At 49.1% G+C, this 16583-nt stretch overlaps 1 protein-coding gene across 2 annotated transcripts in view; it reads right to left on the reverse strand.

Annotated features, from left to right (window-relative positions):
* Positions 1 to 393: 393 nt before the first annotated feature.
* GABRA5 (gamma-aminobutyric acid type A receptor alpha5 subunit) overlaps positions 394 to 16583 on the reverse strand; it is an 82256-nt gene continuing 66066 nt past the window's right edge. For both annotated transcript variants that reach the window (XM_025390045.1, XM_025390046.1), the window contains exons 8-11: positions 12526 to 12669; positions 9790 to 9942; positions 6465 to 6676; positions 394 to 1677 (exon numbers count right to left, since the gene is read on the reverse strand). In XM_025390045.1, coding sequence (XP_025245830.1) covers positions 1378 to 1677; positions 6465 to 6676; positions 9790 to 9942; positions 12526 to 12669 — 809 coding nt within the window. In that variant the 3' untranslated portion in view covers positions 394 to 1377. The remainder of the gene's footprint in view (positions 1678 to 6464; positions 6677 to 9789; positions 9943 to 12525; positions 12670 to 16583) is intronic.

Below are 16583 nucleotides of genomic sequence, written 5' to 3' on the forward strand. Positions count from 1 at the left end.
AAGACCTTGGCTCAAAAAAATAAAGGGGGGTGGGGGGATAATTAAATCTTCCCATATGTAAAGAACCAGGTAGTCACCATGCCCACAACAAACACCCACCCTGAAATACACTCAGAGAAGACTCTATCAAGTCGAGGCCCAAGCGACATTGCACCACTGAGAAATTTGTGATGGGCTGTACCTGCTTTCACCTGTCTACCCTCACCGTGGTTTAAACAAGTTTTCTCTCCAGGTGCTACTCTACGGAATTAGGTTGGACCAGAGACAAGCCACCAAGTAAACGTTTTGTTTTGTTCTGCTTCGTTCCCAAGCAATTTCATGATGGGTTCCATTTATGTCACTTTCAGGAAATGAGTCCACCAAAACACGAAATTTTTAAAAAAGAGTCATATATGTCCACAAGATCGGTTCATTTTTTATTTTTTAATGAACATTTAAGATTCATATACAAAAGCTGACAGAGCAGGAAGTCCAGTCATGAAATACATACAAGGAAATAAAATGGAAAATAACTCAAGTACAATTTCTCACCACTGAAGCGCTACACGCTGGCTGCAGAGGGAGGTGGTCGGTGTTTCAGAGACAGTGATCACACGGGCCAAGGGCTGAGAGTGCCGTCAACACACTGTTTGTGGTTTGTTTGAACATCTCCTTTCTTTCCTTGGCTGTTGTTCAGGTAGTGGGTGGTGTGGGGTGGGGTAAGAAATGTGTCTTTTTCCTCCCAAAAAATTTAAGCAGTTAATTTTTTTCCTCAGGGAAATACTGTATTTGTGTGTCTAACATATGATGTGTTTCTGTTATTAATCTGCCTGCATAAATGTTTGCCAACTCTATTTCTTCATGTAAGATCATGCAGCACTTTCCTAATTTCAGAACAGTAAGAATTATCAGAGGCAATTCATTTTGTACGTAAACGTCCAAGTTTCCTGGTCATGAAAAACGTGCTCTTTATGATCCCTGTTTCTCACAATAGAGTTGGTCAAGTCATAATCATGGAGAGTTTCCTAAAATATTTATTCGCTGGGAAATTTTGTATGAAATGACATTTGAAGTATAAAAAACATTGTTAGGTAACACTTGAAGCAGTTAAAAATATACGTATCTTGTTGGTAAACTATCAACGTATGATACTGGGCATCTGAGTGTCGGTCATTGTATCCCGTTTTTCTAGAAAGGTGTTTGCTTGATTTATCAATGGGACGTCTTGGAAACATCTGAAGTTACATATAGAAACATCAAGGCAATATTATTCGTACATATTATTAAACATGCAAAAATTTCCTGAAAGATAGTGCTCACATATGGAACGTCCCTGCGAGCAAGCCCTCCCCTTGATACCATTTCGCTGGAAGTCTTGGAGTTTGGGAGTGTGGCCGGTTATTTTGGAGAGGCAGCTCCTTTTATCACCGGCTCCCTATTCAAATACGTGGCCCAGTACACTAAGTTGAAAGTGCCGAACAAGACTGGGAATACGATTCGGGACATTTTGTCAATTTTGCTGATACTGTTGTAAGTCTTTTTGCTTTCAGGAGTCTTCTCTTCGGAGGGTTTTACTGAGACCGAGGTTGTATTCGACGTCCCTGCTGGAGTCTGTTCCTTCGGAATGTTTGGGGGGTGAGACATCTTTCCAGCTGTAAAAGCATTTGTTGACTTATTGAGCATGACTTCACGCTTTTTCTGCAAAATATAATAGGAATGTAAGGACGCGCCGCTTACAGGCAATGGTCAGCTCACCTTGGAGTTCTAAAGGTGCACCTTTCATTTTTTTTTTTTTTTTGAGAGGGAGTCTGGCTCTGTCGCCCAGGCTGGAGTGCAGTGGCCGGATCTCAGCTCACTGCAAGCTCCGCCTCCCGGGTTTACGCCAGTCTCCTGCCTCAGCCTCCCGAGTAGCTGGGACTACAGGCGCCCGCCACCATGCCCGGCTAGTTTTTTTTTGTATTTTTTAGTAGAGATGGGGTTTCACCGTGTTAGCCAGGATGGTCTTGATCTCCTGACCTCGTGATTCGCCCGTCTCGGCCTCCCAAAGTGCTGGGATTACAGGCTTGAGCCACCGCGCCCGGCCAAAGGTGCACCTTTCAAAAGAGAGAAACACCTGCTTAGCCTGGGAGAGGGCCCTCTTCCACTGATGTCTCCAGGTAGCCTGCACACAGGGCACACGTGAGAGCTATGATTGCTATGTAAGTCTGGCAATCTCATTACTGGATATATTCCCAGAGGAATACAGATCATTCTACCATAAAGACACATGCATGAGAATGTTCATTGCAACACTGCTCACATAGCAAAGACATGGAATCGACCTAAACACCCATCAATGACAGATTGCATAAAGAAAGTGTGGTACATATACACCATGGAATGGTGCAGCCATAAAAAAAGAATGATAAAAAGAATGAAATCTTGTCTTTTGCAGGAACATGGATGGAACTGGAGGCCATTATCTTTAGCAAACTAACACAGGAACAGAAAACCAAATACCACAAGTGGAAGCTGAATGATAAGAACTCATGAACACAAAGAGGGGAACAACAGACATTGGGGTGGAAGGTGGGAGGAGGAAGAGGAGCAGAAAAAAATAACCATTAGATACCAGGCTTAGTACCTGGGTGACAAAATGATCTATATAACAAACTCCTGTGGCTTGATTTTCCTACAACAAACCTGCACATGTACCTCTAAACCTAAAATAAAAGTAAAAAAAAAATTAAAGTCTGGCATTTCTCAAGATCTTGGCATAAACGGAATTAGGACTTCCCCCCTGCAAAGGCAGCCATCACTTCTTTACCTTCAAGTGCACCAGCGGGAGGGAATAAGGTGTGTGGATATAAGGGAAGCCCTAAGATGTGGCCTGCGGGGAAGGAGGAAAGGACGCAATTAAACCTCATGGTACAGAATGCACTCTTGTGGCAAGGTGCCTTCCACCCAGCACAAGACTTTTGAGACCCGCCCATTTGCTGTGTCTATCAGTCATCCTCTCCTTTTCATGGCTGAGTGATGTATCTTTGCACGAATGTGCCACCGTTTGCTTACTCTCCAATCGATGGACACCTGGACTGTTTCTAATCTTAACTCTTACGGATTAAGCAGTTATGAACATTCTTGTATACGTTTTTTGTGAAGATTTTTTTTTTTTTTTTGGATATAAAATTCTAAACAGGTAAGTTACATTATGGTGGAAGAAATAAAAATAGTGGATATGTTTGGAGAGGTGGGGTCAAGCCGTGCCTGGGAAGAGGCATGGTGAGTTTTCTGGAGGCTGGAGATGTCCTCTACTGTGGCAGGGATTCGAGTTACACACAATGTACATATTTGGCCACATGCAACAAAGGTGCCGTTAATACTTGAGCATTTCACGCTACAAATTTTGCTTCAAAGGAATAAAACAGTAAGCTAGTATTGGACTGTAGTTATAATGACATGCATGCTGACATATGGAGTGGGAAATGCATTGCCACCTGAAATTTATTTTGAAATGTAGCAAAAAAATCACAGATTGAGGATGGGTATATTGGTGGACAGACAGAGGGAGAGGTGACAGGTGGTGAGGACACAGCCACAGGTAATGTTAACAGCAGACGGTTTCACTGTAAACCTCTTTAAACATTGCTGTATGTTTAAAAATGTGCACAATAAAATGTTAGACAACCTGTGTTCCACTACTAAAGTAATACAGTCTCATTAATTAAAACTTGAAAAACACAAGAGAGTAAAGAAAATAAATCAACCGTTAAGAATAAAGAAAAGATAAAAAGCAGAAAGGCCAAGCATAGAGCACGAGTCAGGGGAAACAGGTGAAACAGGTGAACCAAAACCAGGCCAGGGGCAGGGGCATGAGGACCTCCTGGGGAAACCGTGCGGGAGCCTGAGGGAGGCGGGCCACACCTCAGAAATGCGATGGCAGTTTTGCCCGCCCCGCCTTCCCCACCGTCACGTGAGCGCTCATGCAGATCCACCAGAAGAAACCCATACATGTGAGTTACTGCTTAGAATGGTTCTAGCTCTGGGTGGAACCAAGTGAAGGGCAAGCCCTTTAGAAGATACCGCTCTGTCCTGAGGGTGCGCGTTTTTACTGGGAAGGAATGTGCAGTGGGGTAGGGGCAGGTGGCAGGGAACACCCGCCTGGGACTCAGCACAGTCACAGCGCTGGTGGTGGAGATGTACGCGCGCCCCGGAATCCGCCTGTCCGGAAGGACGTGCTCCCCAGCTGCAGGCAGTGTGGCCGGGTATCAGCTCTTCTGGTAGCCTGAGTTGCAGAGGGCGGTCTGGCCAGACTCATGCCCTTCCTGGGGAAACCAGACACATCTGTTGGGCAGCGAGGCAGGAGTCTAAAGCCCTGGCCACATCCCTGACACGGGGCACCTCCACTGGCCACCTGCTCCACACGCCCCAGCGGGTGAGCCTGGGCTTTGCTAGGCCTGCGTCACGGTTTGATTTCTTCCTCTCCGAATCTCACTGCCCCCTGTTTCCTTTCCCAAACCTTCCCTCCTAAAAACTGCCACACCCCAAACGCTGACCCAGTGTTTGCTTCTGGAGATCCCAACTTGGAACAATGGTGAACACAGTCTATTTTTTAAAAGTCCTCTCTACTTCCAGGGAACAGTTTACTCGGGTAGGCTGACACCAGGCTGTGGAATTCACGCTCGCGGCCGGAGTCTGACCGCGGGGTGTGCTGCCTGCACATGCTCCATGCCTTCCAGCGCACAGACCCTTCCTGGCGGCACCGGTGGAACCCCTAGCGTCACTGCCTTCCCGGGAACGGGAGAGTCTTGACATTCCACAAGCCAGTCTGAGGCATGCTGCTTATTCTAGAAGACCCTCACTCTCGTCGAATGAGACAATGCAGGTCACCTTCATCCTCTCTCTTCCCTCCAACCCTCCATTCAGAATTCAGATCTACGGCGATTAGACTAGCCAGTGATGGCGACACCCAACACCACCACCCAACCACATGCGTGCTCTCTCCGTTCACCGGGGGTTCATGTTCCTCCTGGACTCACAGGCATGAGCCCGACAACCTTGGTGACTGTCAGGGACCTCTGGCTGCTCCCTGACTTCATACCAGGCTCCAGCCCACTATCCTTCATGCACCGTCTATGTCCCAGGCAGGTGACACACACGCACCTTCCAGCAACACAGTGCGGAGTGTTGGGAAGCCCCATCTCCCCGAACTCCATTCTCATTCCTCCCCGCACAGCACCTTCTCTGGCCCCCTGGTCTGCAGGAACAAGTTCAAACGTGTCGGCCAAGAACTTCCATCATCTGAGAACAGCCTGCTCCCCGCTCCCCAGTCCCTATCACCCAGTGCGGTCAGATCACTCCTGTCCCTCCTCCCAGCCCTCAAAGCACACCCACGCCCGAGGCCCTTCCTCCAGCTTCTCCTTTCCTCCCTCCATGAGAGCACCCACAAGGGGTCCTGCCAGGCCTTCCCGCAGCCAGGGAGCTAGGCTTGGAAGTGCAGCTTCTATGCTGCAACTCCAGCAGGGGAGGGACTCCTGGCACGTGGAAATAGTGAAGGCACAAGGGCAAGGTCAGGCCAGAACTCCTGACAGCAGAGTCCAACCCTCAGAGCAAGCCCAGGGCCGTGGATGGGATGGAAGCCGTTCTCCCGGTGGAACCAGGGCCTCCTGCTCTGCTGTAACTGGCTTGTGGTCCCTGGCTGGGAGGTCGGGACTTACACTTCGAGGCCTCTCTAATGCCTTCCCAGACTCCCTTCATGCTGATTTTCCAAAGGACAGATTAAGTTTTACTTTCAGGTCACCCCGATGGCTCTGACCTGTTCTCTCCTTACAGAGATGTGTGTGTTTGTTTTCTGTGTGGTGAAATCAGCAGTTCACCATATGTTGCTTTATTTACTGTCCATGAATGCTATTCTTATCTCCCCAAGGAAACAATGCAGCTTGGAATCTTGGTAAATCTTTTTTCTTCAAATGTTCTTAAGATTTGGGCATAAATCACCCTTTAAATACTTGATGGTTCTTTGCTTTGAACAGAGTAATGCTTTCACAACAATTTATGTGCCTGGTAAAAGGGGGTCAAATCATGGACTCAGCGGGGCTTGGGTGTGCTTTGCTGATGAACTCCTTGCATTACGTTGGCGCCCCCTTCTCGACCTGACAGCCACCTGAAGAGGACAGCCTGCATGGTGAAGGCGGATAAAACGAGCAGAAGAACAGATTCCACAATTAAAACCAGACGTGTCATCCCTTAAGAGACAGGAGTTACTTCTGCCAAAATAACAGGCTTGAATATAAACAGGCCCAAGCCATTCACATCCTGTCGCCTTTTGCTAGAGTGAAATTGGACTTGTTGTCAGTAAGACTTGGTGAGGGCCTTGAGTATAAGGGAAGGAGCATTTGGGAGCTGCCGGGTAGGAAAGAGCAGCACCTTGTCTTATGTTTGGATAGAATCGGGCACACTGTCTCTGTCAAGGGGACCTGGAAGAAGGGCGGAGAAACAGTCAGTACCTTGATCTTAGCTGCTTCCAAGGCTTTTTTGCCATCCCAGGCCCAGCCTCTCTTGGTAAAGTAATTGACCGTGGCAAACTCTATCAGCGCCGAGAAGACGAAGGCATAGCACACGGCTATGAACCAGTCCATGGCGGTGGCGTAGGCCACTTTGGGCAGAGAGTTCCGGGCGCTGATGCTGAGGGTCGTCATGGTCAGCACCGTGGTGACCCCTGCGGGGGTCAGGCGGGGCAGAGTGGAAAACGGAAACAGGGTTCAGTGCCGGCACCCAGGACCCCAGTACAACATGCCCAAAATGATAGACACAAAGGGGACCAGTGATTTTTTTTTTTATTTTTTTGAGACAGAGTCTTGCCCAGGCTGGAGTGCAGTGACGTGATCTCGGCTCACTGCAAGCTCTGCCTCCGGGGTTCAAGCAATTCGCATGCCTCAGCTGCCTGAGTAGCTGGGATTACAGGCAGGCATCCCCACACCTGGCTAATTTTTGTATTTTTAGTAGAGACGGGGTTTCGCCATGTTGGCCAGGCTGGTCTCGAATTCCTGGCCTCATGCAATCCGCCCGCCTCGGCCTCCCAAGGGACTGGTGATTTTAATCCCAGCCTGCGCTTTCCTCTACTGTTTTGCTAACACCTAACAGATTCACAGCACTTAGATAGACAACTGCTGACGCTCTGTGTCTTGACTGTCCCTTCCCTTTAGAATATGAACTGAGGAGGGCAGGGATTGTGGTCTGATTTTGGCTCCCACTGCCATGAACAAAGCCAGGCAAACAGCCAGTGCTCCACAAAGACACGTAGAGCGAGTGATGTGTTTCTGTAGCACGAAGGCAAGATCCAAGGCAGAATGACAGTCACATTCACACCGCAGCCAGCAGGTGCCTCCCAGTGATTTACTATGTACCCGGAAGCAGACGGCTCCCTGCAAACAGGGAAGACAGACCTCCACCTGACTGCAGACTTGTCAGAGCCAGACAGTAACAGAAGCGCCATATCTGAATCTGGGTCTGGGCATGTCAGTCCCTCAAAGAGGGAACAGTGTCCCCTGGAGGCTGCTGTGCCTGGAGCCTGTGGCCACTAGGAAAACTCTGCAGTGACCACCCAGCCAGGCTGGATCCCCGGAAGAGGACGTTCCTTAGGACTGGCAGACTATGCACCAGCTACTGGGTCCGCTGAGAGTCAGACTCTGGTCTAAGCTGCATTCTGGATGGGTGTCAGTATCCTTGTTTGGCAGGTTGGGGAGCCTGAAGATTTGGAAGTAGTTAGCAAGGTGCCCAAGCTTGCCAGCAAGGAGATGAGACTGCCCACACTGGGAGCCAGGCCTGTGGACTCTCGCGGTTCACAAAGCTTCCACCTGCTAGCCCTGCCTTCTGCAGAAGCATGCGCCTGTGTGGGCAATGGGGGTGTAACACGCCTGCTAAAAACTGTGGGCCTGCAAAATTCATATGTTGAAGTCCTAACCTCCAGTACTCTAGATTATGGCCTTATGTGGAGATGCAGTATTTAAAGAAGTAATTAAGTTAAAATGAGGTCACTGGGGTGGACCCTCATCTGCTATGACTGACGCCCTTATAAAATGGGGAACCTTGGAGACAGACATGCACACAGGCAGCATGCCGTGGGAGGGCTGGAGTGATGCTGCCATGAGCTAAAGAGCTACCAGAGGCCAAGAGACAGGCCGGGAACAGATCCTTCCTTTGCAGGCCCCAGGAGGAGCCAGCCCTGCCAACGCCCTGATCCCAGCCTTCCAGCCTCCAGAAGTGTGAGCTGATACATTTCTGCTGTTTAAGCCCCCAGTGTGTGGGACTTGGTTACGGCAGTCCCAGGAGACCAGCACAGCACCAAGGACACGTAGTATGCCTGGGGTTTCATTCAACGCCATCCTTCACAGCAATGCAAGTGCACAGTGAACGTCATTCCCTGCATGAAATCAACACTGCCAAAGGAATCAATAGAGATCTTTGATTTTTTTTAGAAATCCAGTTAATCACTGTGTTGAGGGGGAAGAGCTCTACGCAGGATCTTAAACAAGCCTCTTGAGTCTTCTTCTTGGGCCTTTAATATCTTAACATGCATCTCCCTCCACTCCCTGCCAAAAAACCCCGACAGTAACAGGCAATCCCCTGCCCGCTTTCTTTCTGCCTACCAACTAAATTTCCCCTAAAGAGTTCATGAGGCACATTAACTTGGGGAGCACGGCCTGGTCACCAGCCAACCTCCACACCCTCCTGAAACAATCCTGACGCTCGCTCAGGCTTGGCAAGTGAAGCTGGACTCTTGGCTGGAGGCAGAGTACTGCGGAGACGGGAGCACCCCTGTGCCCCTCACTCCTGAACTCTCTGAGCTCTTGGTCAGCCTACACTCTGGGGGAGCATTAAGATAAAACGCATGCTAACGTTTTCCTGCTTTGGAAAGGAAACTGCAATAGCAAATGCTGATGTGTGAATCGTACTTTACAGTTTACAGGGATGTGAGCATCTAGGATCACAACTGACTGGCAAAAGTGCCTTTCGTATCTTGTTGAATCTGAAGAAGCTGAGCTTCGAGGTAATTAAGACTCAGACGATCAACTGTGTCTGCTGAGCCGCGGTACCTCCTGAGTTAGAGTTCTCCCAATTTAGTTGATGTCTTAGGGACGTAAAATGATGCTGCTGTAGGTTCTCATCAGGTATACAGATTTAATTTATTCCTATTGCATCTCTTTGATTGTTATTTGGTGATTAATTTTAAAGTGGCATGCACATTTCAAAGAAAACTGCCTGATAACTTACAAAGTCATACTTGATGAGAACCAAAAATACTACAGACTGAGTATCCCTATTTCAAAAATCCGAAACCTGAAATGCTACAAAATCCAAAACTTTTTGGGCACCGACATAACGCTCAAAGACAATGCTCCGTGGAGCTCATTTCAGATTTTCAGATTAGAGATACTCAACTGGTATCATGCAGTTCTTCCAAAATTTAAAAAAAACTGACATCCAAAATACTTTCGGTTCCAAGCATTTGGGATAAGGGACGCTCAACCTGCATAGCAAAATCTCACATAAAACAGATACATGCTGGCAAGGTCAAACCACGCAAAAAGGCTTTTCAGCAAGGAAATAACTATAAATAGACCATGTGATATTCCTTAAATCCTTCTTTGGAGAGAAATCCTAAACCCTAATCCTTAACATTAAATTCTTAATGAATTGGTCAATTTGTTTTCCAGGTCACACAACACAGAGGCAGCACTAGAAGTTTCATGGAGGTTGTTGCTGTTGCTTTGGGGTGGTTAGGGTCAGTGGCAAAACACCAGTGTCCAGGCCTGGCTTGGGGACACTCACCAAAAACTGTCCTGGCTGGGACTGATTCCCGGTTCAGCCAAAAGGACACCTGTGATAAGATCACGGTCATTATGCAGGGAAGGTAGGTCTGGATGACAAAGTAGCCAATCTTCCTTTTCAGGTGGAAGTGAGCTGTCATGATTGTGTATTCGCCTGCAAATAAGCAAATGACTGCACATCAGTCCCCGAGAGTCTCTGCTTGCTGCATCCAGAGAGTTCACCAGGAGCCTCCCTTCCACTCCCCTGTCAGGCTGGACAAGCATTCATTTGTATGATCTGGGTTAAGGAGAGGACACAGGAGGATGCCTGAATTTTTTCTCAGTCATTTTGTAAGTCTTACGACCCCTGGTCTCTGAAGAGCCTTTGCTGACGGATGCTCTTCCTGGGGGAAATCAGATTTGTGTGTTTTACTAATCTCCGGTCACAATCTGTGCCTCTCTCCCCCCTGCTCCCTCGCCTGCTTCTGCAATTAGGATTTCAGGATTTAGCCTCCCCGGATATAACTGAGGATTTCACAGAGCCCTGCAGAGGTGGACAGAGTCCTTCTTGTTTCCAGCCTCCAGGCTCCAGGGAGGTGAGACGACCATTCCCACCAGCAGCAGGCCCTGTGCTGGCTGCGTCCCAGGTGCAGAGTGAGATGCAGCAGCTCAGGAGGCCCTGGGTCCTGGCAGCTCATCCCTTCTGCCACCTACCAGAGTTGTGTCACCTGTTCTCTGAAATTGGGGGCATTTCCTTGGCGATGCCCCAGTGCCTTCTCTGGATTTGCCTGGCTGTGTGGGAGGCACGAGGAGACCTCCCATTCATTGCTGAGAATGATGCCGTCCTCATGGTGAACTGGTAAGGAGCTGAGGTCGGGGGCTGTGGTCAGGGAGTGTGAGCCCTGCTGGGCCAGGCTTCTTGCTGCCTGGATTTACCTCTCCCTGGGGAGATGGGAAGTGTTCTTTGAGGGGTATAGGAAGAGCAATTCAAAAAACTTTGGCTGAATTGCGAGGAGTGGATGGTGTGGCCAGAGAGCTGCGATGCACTGTGATCGTGGGGAGAATAGGCTTGGGGACTCCATCAGCGCAGGCCCCGGTCTGTTACAGTAGTGGTCTGCGGCTGCAGGGACTGCGTGTTGGGACATTAGAGTCTGACATCACAGTTGCAGTGTTTACTATTGGGATGGAAGCCCACAGCTCAGCAAGGCCCACTGTGGCTGCTTCACTGAGTGTCAACTCAAAACATGTCGTATGTAGGAGATGAAGGAACCATAGCAATCACATGTGGCAAAATCTGCCCTCTAACACAAGAGGAGCCAACAATCTCAGCCGTGCCTGGACAGGCCGGCAATGCAAAGGTGCACTTTTCCCGTAGTCCGCAGCAGGTGAGGGAGCAGAGCTGGCTCGAAGACCAGAGAGAGAAATGGGCAAAGAAGAGGCAAAGGGTATGTTGGTAGCAAGGACTGGATCTCTACCAGTGATCCAAGTCTGTGTCTCCTTAGCACTTGAAGAAGTGAAATGGCATTCTGTTTTACAGTAGGGCTTGAAATTACTCTCCTACTTCTAATTCTTTTGCTGGTAGTTCTTTTCATTTTGTTATATTTTTGAGTTGAGGGTAGGAAAATTTGATCGTGTTTGTTTTAAAAGATTGTAGAATGCAAATAGGAGTAGAAATCTCAGTTATTAATATTCAAAGAACTATATGAAACAGTTCCAAACTGGAATATCCTCCCTCAGCATCGCAATTGCTTACACCAAACTCTTGCTACACTACCTTCCACTGGTTTCCATAAAACCGACCCATTCCCTCTGCCTTTCCCTTTAGCGTGGTAACCAAATGGTGAAGCCATCCTCCCAGACTCTCATATCCCCCAGGGATGCCCAGTGCGCAGGCCTGTGGGTCAACAGGGTGCTGACTGCCTGTGTGTGCACCCAGAACAGGCTATGCACTCAACGGCCTGTGTGCTCGGCCAGCTGCAAGGATAGCGGTGCTGACAATCAGCCGTGCTGACAGAGCGCTCCCCTGAAAATATCCTCTGGGGCTTACAGCTCATTCTGCCATCAGGGCTCCCTGCCTCCCTTTAGGCTTTTCTCCAAGGCTGCAGAAGCTCTTTGGAGCTCAAAACCCCCTCCTTTGCTCAGCTCATGGCACTCTCTGGTGACCTTGACCCCTATGGCTGGGCCTGCCTGCCCTGGAGATATCTGGCCACATAACTTGCAGGCTCTGGAGATGCAATGTATCCGGTTCCTTTGGTCTCCCCACCAACTTTGTTTCGGGGAAGCCAGGCTGGGATATTGACCCTGCAGGGCTCAGGCCAGCCCAGGGCACCTGGCATTGAGAGTGTCTGCTTCCTTCGTGTACATTTCAGCTCTTCTTTGTAGGCTGCCTGGTTGTGCTTTCCCAACTTCAACTCCAGGGAAATCTCTGCGCTGTTTAAAGCCGGAGGTGGGGCAGCAGGTAACTGGGGGTATTTGTAGGAAGCTGTCTACCTTTCCTGCCTAGGGGTGTGTTATATAAGCAGGTCCACTGCAACTGCCGGCCACAGCTGGTGCCTCTGTGTGCCGCTGCAGGGAGGGGCGGGCTGGGAGGACTCCCTTGGCCAGCTCTCACACAGCTGTGGCCCAGGGAGAGCACAGCTGTCCAGGACAGGGTGTGCTTGGCTGCTGTGCCACCTCCCACGTGGGCCCTGCAGAGGGGTGCTAGGAGCAGCGAGCTCTCCGGGGGTGTGGTGTCCGGAGTGCACCTGGGAGCCCTCACCTGTGCTGGTGCTGATGTTCTCAGTGCCCACCGTCTGCCCCATCAGGTGGTACTGGTTCAGTCTGGAGCCATCTTCCGCCACCACCACAGACTTGGTGGAGCCATTGGTCCAGACGTAGACGACTTCAGAATTAGGGTAGGCATCTGTATGAGGAGGGGGCAGAAAGTGACATAAACATGAAATCATTCCCAGCCTGAGAAACACAGAAGCTTTTACTAAAGTAGCAAGAGAGAGGATGAGAACGTTTGAAAAGTCAAGGTTCCACGACCTAAAGAATGCATAGGGTGGTTGGACCAGGGCAGATGACACTGCAGTTCAGCTTCTTCCCATGTCTAAAGGCCTGGGTGCCAGGCTGCTGTCTGGCACTTCCTGGTACGTGGTGCTTCTCTGCAGAGCGCACGATGGTGCAGCAGGTGAGAATGTGGGCTCTGAGACCAGACTACCTGGGTCCCTCCAGCTCTGTGACTTTGTCAGGTCACTTACTCTCTGTGCCTCAGTGCCTTCATCATAGAATGGGATTAAAACAGCAACCATGTCTGAGGGCCCTGGCTATGACTGCATGACCTACATCAAGATTTACAAGCACGGAGTGCCTGAAGCAGCACCCGGCCGCATTCCCTACTCCAAGCCTTCCACTCTCCAGCAGGCACCTGCTGTCCGTGCCATCCTGGGTGTGAAGGTGCTGTGGCAAGCAGGACCTGCACCCCTGGTGTCACACCTGTGAATATGGTACCTTACTTGGCAAAAGACACTATGCACATGGAATTCAGGTTCTGGACCTCAATATCAGAAGATTATATATGATTTTCCCAGAGGGTGCAATCTAATCACTTGCCCCCTTAAAAACAGAGAACTTCCCTAATCAGAGAGATTAGAAGCATGACAAAAGGGCTCCACTCACCACTGCTGGCTTGAGGATGGCGTAAGGGGGGCCATAAGCCAAGGAGAGTGGGCAGCCTCTAGAAGATGTGACTAGGCTGGAATATATGAATCTGGAAGCTTGCAAAGGAGCCCAAAGCTTAGGGCAGTTCTGACAATCAGGGACTGTGTTAGTCCGTTCTCATGCTGCTATGAAGAAATACCCAAGACTGGGTAATTTATCAAGAAAAGAGGTTGAAAGGACTCACAGTTCCACATGGCTGGGGAGGCCTCAGGAAACTTACAATCATGGCAGAAGGCATCTTTTCACAGAGTGGCAGGAGACAGAATGAGTGCCAGCAGGGGAAATGCCAGACGCTTATAAAACCATCAGATCTCGTGAGACTCACTCACGATCACGAGAACAGCATGGAGGAATTGCCCCCATAATCCAATTACCTCTACTAGTCCCGCCCTTGACATGTAGGGATTATTATAATCCAAGGTGAGATCTGGGTGGGGACACACAGCCAAACCATATCAGGGGCCACCTGAGAACACAAACGTTCATCTACACAGCGTGCAGAGCACAGGAAACAGTGCTTCCCTCATCAGCTGATGAGGAGCTGACAACTCAGTGCCAAATCTGCTCAAGGATGAAAGGAAAGCAGGGAGGGAAGAGAAGGAGAGATACAGGGAGGAGGACATAGGGGTCCTCTGGGAGTGGTAGAGGTCTGAGGGTGGAGGTGCCTCCTGCAAAGGCCTGGAGGGAGGCAGACTGAGGACGTGAGACACGATGGGATTCGTGGAGTGTGGAGGCTGCGGCCCACCCATCACTTTCCTCGGTGGGACTGGGGACGGCATACAGTCATTGATGGCTCCTCCTGGGCTCAAGGCCAAGTGGCATACTAACCCGGGACCAGGGGCACGTGCCTGAGCACTGCCAGCAGGGAGAGCTGTGGGGAGGCCGGCTGGGGCCGAGGCCAGCCTGACCTGAGGCCTCACTGGGAGCAAATCCCGTGAGCCCCTTTCTCCACGGTTAGGGGGCAGAGCTTGGATGATAATCCTTACCAATGAATCCAATGAAATTATCATTGTAAGGATGAAAGATAACTAGAATCACTGAGTGACATATAACGCATCATCATAATTCACATGATCTTGTTTTTCAAACTACTAGTGACTAGTAAATGGCCTATGGATATTGATGATGCCAATAGCATTAATAATGACAGCAGCAAGAGACAATGTGGTTGCAATGCGTCAGCTGACATCACCAAGTTCTGCTCTCCTCATCACATTAAGGCTGGGAATAAATGACCTCTCGTGTCCATTTCAGCTCCACTGTTCAGCAACCAACACTAAATTCCTTCTCTGTGTCAACAGTGTGGCGTTCAATCTTTTTGCGGGGACAAGAGTAAATGAGGCAATCAGGGTTGCAGTGCCAGCATTTGTCTTGATTTAGAGCTCTGGAAAACAGAGCTCACCCGCCTCTGACCACACATCAGCAGAGCCAGGCAAGATGGTCTGAAACATTTTCACTCGCATCGAACTTGGAAATTCATTACCAATTTCCTCAAGGCTTCTTCCCCTGGGTTGACCCTGCCTGTCTTCTCCTAGCCTTGCGAATCCTGACTGGGAGGTAGCAGTGGCGCAAATTCTCGAGGTCTTTCAGAAACCGTGGGTCTTCTGAATAACTACAAAGGAAGTAAGGCAGCGTGGGCCTCACACTCACTACTAGGGTGGCCTTGAGCAACCTCTTTGAGCTCTCGGCCTCAATTTCCCCATCTGTAGATTGGGCAAAATAACCTCCATCTGCTAGTTCACTAGTTCGTGACAAAGTGGGTATGTGAATGTCGAGTATTTAGCACACACCTGACTCACAACAGGTACGTCATCAACAGCAGCTATAACGGACATAACCGTGTGGGCAATGATTTTTGCTTGGTGTCAAATCCGAAAAGGTCTTTTTACTTTAATTTACTTTCTTATTGTTGGTCCGAAGCAAACTCAGTTTGTCAGTCTCTGGTAAGCTCAGGCAACTGTGTGACTCTGTGTGTTCGCTGCCTATGACAATGCAGATTAGAATGTAACAGGTTCTTAGAATTTCTGGGATTTGAAAATGTACAGGGTTTGAGTTACCTAAACTCATATCTCTAGGCTTCCCATTCTTTCTTTCTTTTTCTTTTCTTTCCTTTTTTTTTTTTTTTTTTTTTTGAGACAGTCTCTCTCTGTCGCCCAGGCTGGAGTGCAGTGGCACGATATTGGCTCACTGCAACCTCTGTCTCCTGGGTTCAAGCGATTCTCCCACCTCAGCCTTCTGAGTAGCTGGGATTACAGGCACATGCCACCATGCCCGGATCATTTTGTATTTTTTGTAGAGACAGGTTTTGCCATGTTGGCCAGGCTGGTCTTGAAGTCCTGGCCTCAGGCGATACACCCGCCTCGGCCTCCCCTTCTTTGAAAGCCTGGGCGGGAATGAGCAGAATAACAACAGCACAAGACCTTGTCACAGCACCCCAGTGAGACCATCTGCAGCCTCCTGAGCTGAACAACATGTCAGCACCTAACACGTCAATTGTAAAACTTTGAAAAACACAAATGGATAAAGACATGTTATCTCTGATGGCCTACTGGATACCCAATATCTCTGCTTTAAATTTGACAGTAAAAATGACATCAGTGGGGTTTGGCCACACCCTTTGCCTTGCCCAAGATCAAATGGAAGGTAAGAGGAATAAGCCAATGGGGATGAACAGATAACATGTCTGCCCAGGTACCAATGAAGATACACTCTCATCACTGCGCCACAGTAAGACCTTGCAGAATCACATAGGGTTATGGCCATGACTGGCCTGACGGAGAGAGTCAGAGACCATGCTGTTACTGTTTATGAACTGAATGGGCCCAGATCAGGAAAGAAGAAAAAGAACTGTCGCTCTGCCAGCAGAAAAGACTGTCTGCCTTGCAGACAGCAGTGAGAAGCAAGGCAGGAGGCCAGCAATGTTTAGGAAGAAATCCTTCATGTAACAACTCCCTCATTCGCCAATTGGCTTTTTTACCTTCAATTCACCAGCTCCTTCCAATTATTTCCAATTTCCTCATGGAAAGCAGTATTTCCCAAGTCATCTGATCTTAAAATCGAGCGGCTGTCTTTGAATTACATCCGTCTTTTCCCCTCTACATCCACTTTTCATAT

This window comes from Theropithecus gelada, chromosome 7a, assembly GCF_003255815.1.
Source record: "Theropithecus gelada isolate Dixy chromosome 7a, Tgel_1.0, whole genome shotgun sequence".
NCBI lineage: Eukaryota > Metazoa > Chordata > Mammalia > Primates > Cercopithecidae > Theropithecus > Theropithecus gelada.